This window comes from Terrapene carolina, unplaced genomic scaffold (assembly GCF_002925995.2).
Source record: "Terrapene carolina triunguis isolate 2854851 unplaced genomic scaffold, T_m_triunguis-2.0 Scaffold40328, whole genome shotgun sequence".
Taxonomy (NCBI): domain Eukaryota; kingdom Metazoa; phylum Chordata; order Testudines; family Emydidae; genus Terrapene; species Terrapene triunguis.
Window position 1 is genome coordinate 480 of NW_020704679.1, and position 2,689 is coordinate 3,168.

The window sequence follows — 2,689 nt, forward strand, 5'->3', positions numbered from 1 at the left end:
CCTGTGCATGGCCTCACAAACCACCCCCCCCACCCCCCACCCCCCGCGTGCCACAGGAGGGGTGATGGCCCCAGCCAGCCAGCCTGTCCCTGCAGGGTAAATAGTCTGCTAGGGCCATTGTCTGGCTAATCCCTGCTGTGGGGTTGGGGGGGGGGGGGCAGGAAATAGGATCCCACCCTGCCAGAAGCCACCAGGCTGGATCTGCCTCTGGGAGCGAAGCTGGGGAGAGGGTGGTACGGGCCCCGGGGTGCCAATCTGGGTGGGAGGTTTGGATGCCTTGCGTGGTGGGGGAGGGCAGCTCATACACTGTGGGAAGGGGCTAGCGAGGAGACCCCGGTAATCCAACCCCTTCAAGCAACAGGCTCACGCTGGGTTCTGGGCTGAGCCCAGCTTTGGTTCTGATTAGAAAATCCCCCCACCCCAGTCTCCTGCCTCTGGCTGAGCCCCGGGAGGGCAGGAGGCTGGGGGGTGGGGGCTGTTCCCCTCCCATGTTAAAATGTTCGTTGTTACCCAGGTGTCCAGCCCGATTGTGCCCCCCCCATCGCATCTGCCCCTGGGCTGGAGACCCTGGGGAGGGGCTGTTGGGGCAAGTGGGGCTTGTGTCCCTAGCGCTACCAGGGTGTCTCTCCTGCCCCCTAGGAGAGGCGCTACGCAGGCCTGAAGCCCGGGGAGCTGCCCACGTGTGAGAGCCTCAAAGACACCATCGCCCGCGCCCTGCCCTTCTGGAACGAGGAGATTGTCCCCCAGATCAAAGCCGGCAAGAGGGTGCTGATCGCCGCCCACGGGAACAGCCTGCGCGGCATCGTCAAGCACCTGGAGGGTACATCCCCCTGATGAGTGACCTTTAGCTGGGCCGGGTGCCAGGCCCCATGCTCTCCTAGCTATGCGCCCTTTGTAAGGTCCCCAGGGCTCGTTCCCTCTAGCCTTGGCGTCTGCTCCTGGGGACATGGGGGCCAAACCGGTCCCCATCTTCCTCCTGGAAATTCCCTGCCTGTCACCTTGCTCTGGGGGAGAGAGGGTCCCCAGGGTGATTAGCAGGGCTGCCAGCGAGCCGTGGGGACTGGTTTCCCAGCCAGTGGGCAGGAGACTGCTCTGCCAGGGGGCCTGGCGAGGAAGGGGGGCAGGGAGTGCCAGGAAAGGAGCTGCAATGCGACTAGAAGGGACCCAGCAGGGAGGTGCCCCCAAGCTCTCCCCCTCCCCATGATCTGGTTAAAGGCTCTAAGCCACACAGCAGCCAGCTGGGATGGGCTGTAGGGGCAGCAGGTCTTATCCACCCTGGGACCTGTAGCTAGAGATGGGCTAGGTCTAATATGGGCATCAGGAGTCCGGGAGGCAACTCCTCCACCCCCTCTGTGTCTCAGTTTCCCCCACTGTATCATGAGGCTGACGGTCTGGGGCTGGGAGGTCTGATCAGCAGGCAGGTGAGGACCCTGGTGCAGCACCCGCAGTGAGCGACTCCCAGCCCGGCGCAGGTGCAGCCCGGGATGGGTACGCCGCGTATCCAAGGCCCAAGTGAGCCTCGTGGGGCAGGGGGGAGTAGGAGCTGGCAGCTCCATGACCGGCTGCCACAGAAGGTTGTTGCTATTTTGAGGCGGGCGTCACATTTCAAGGCTCTGGGAGGGGTCTGGTTTCCACGCTGACCAGCCTCCCCCCTCCAATTCTGACGCTGGGATTTGGTTTCCCTGGCCTCTGTGAGCCCCGGCCCTAAAGGTCACTGAGGGATTCCAAGGAGCTTTTTCAGATGCAGGCGGATGGAGCTGCACGACCCAGCCTGTGAGATGTGAGGCAGCTCCTCAGGGGACTCCCCACAGTGCCCTGTGCTGGGAGAGGCCGGGGCTGGAGTAGCCAGAAGCTCCCCCCACAGCCAGCGCCCTGCCCCACCCCCCATAGTGCCCCCTGCTGGGACAGACTGGGGCTGGAGTGGCAAGGGGTCTCCCCCCACAGCCGGCACTGCCACCTCACTGGCTGTGTTTCTGCCTCTGCCAGCAGGAGGCGCTGTAACTTTGTTGCTGTGCAGTGGGAAAGTGCCTGATGTCTCTGTGCTGGGGCAGCCCCAGTGGGCAGCAAGGGAGGCAGCAGGAGCCATGGGCCTGTCTGACCGTCCCCGCCCCCGCTCTCCCCACAGGGATGTCTGACGCCGCCATCATGGAGCTGAACCTGCCGACCGGGATCCCCATCGTGTACGAGCTGGACAAGAGCCTGAAGCCCACCAAGCCCATGCAGTTCCTGGGTGACGAGGAGACCGTGCGCAAGGCCATGGAGGCTGTGGCGGCCCAGGGCAAGGTCCAGAAGTGAAGGGGAGGGAGAGCAGCTAGGGCAATAAACCCGTGAAACCCGACTGAGTGAGATCAGTGTGGGCGTGGGGGCCCTCAGGGCCTGGCGCAGCGTGTGGAACAGGGGCCTCAGGGCCTGGTACAGCCTGGGGAGGGTATGTAGCCCAGTGGTGGGGGGCTGGGGCTTGGAACAGCTGGGGGGGGGAGGTATTCCTGCGGGGGGGGGGGGGGGGGGGGCGGGGCCCGGCCGGGGGGGGTATGTAGCCCAGGAGGGGAGAGGGGTATGTAGGGGGTCCACCTACAGCCTGGGTGATCCAGCTTGGGGTGGACCTCACTTGACACAGCCTGGGGGCCCTCGCCCAGTGGCAAAGGGAAAGTTTGGTGCTTGGCACCCCTGGGAACTCAGGGCCTGTCAA

General features: G+C 64.9%; 1 protein-coding gene across 1 annotated transcript; it reads left to right on the plus strand.

Moving 5' to 3' along the window:
• Positions 1 to 639: 639 nt before the first annotated feature.
• Positions 640 to 2,338, plus strand: LOC113405510 (phosphoglycerate mutase 2; the record flags this gene model as incomplete). Its single annotated transcript, XM_026646731.1, has 2 exons — positions 640 to 820; positions 2,126 to 2,338. Coding segments are annotated over 2 exons (351 nt in total), but the record flags the coding sequence as incomplete, so codon positions are not given.
• Positions 2,339 to 2,689: the final 351 nt, after the last annotated feature.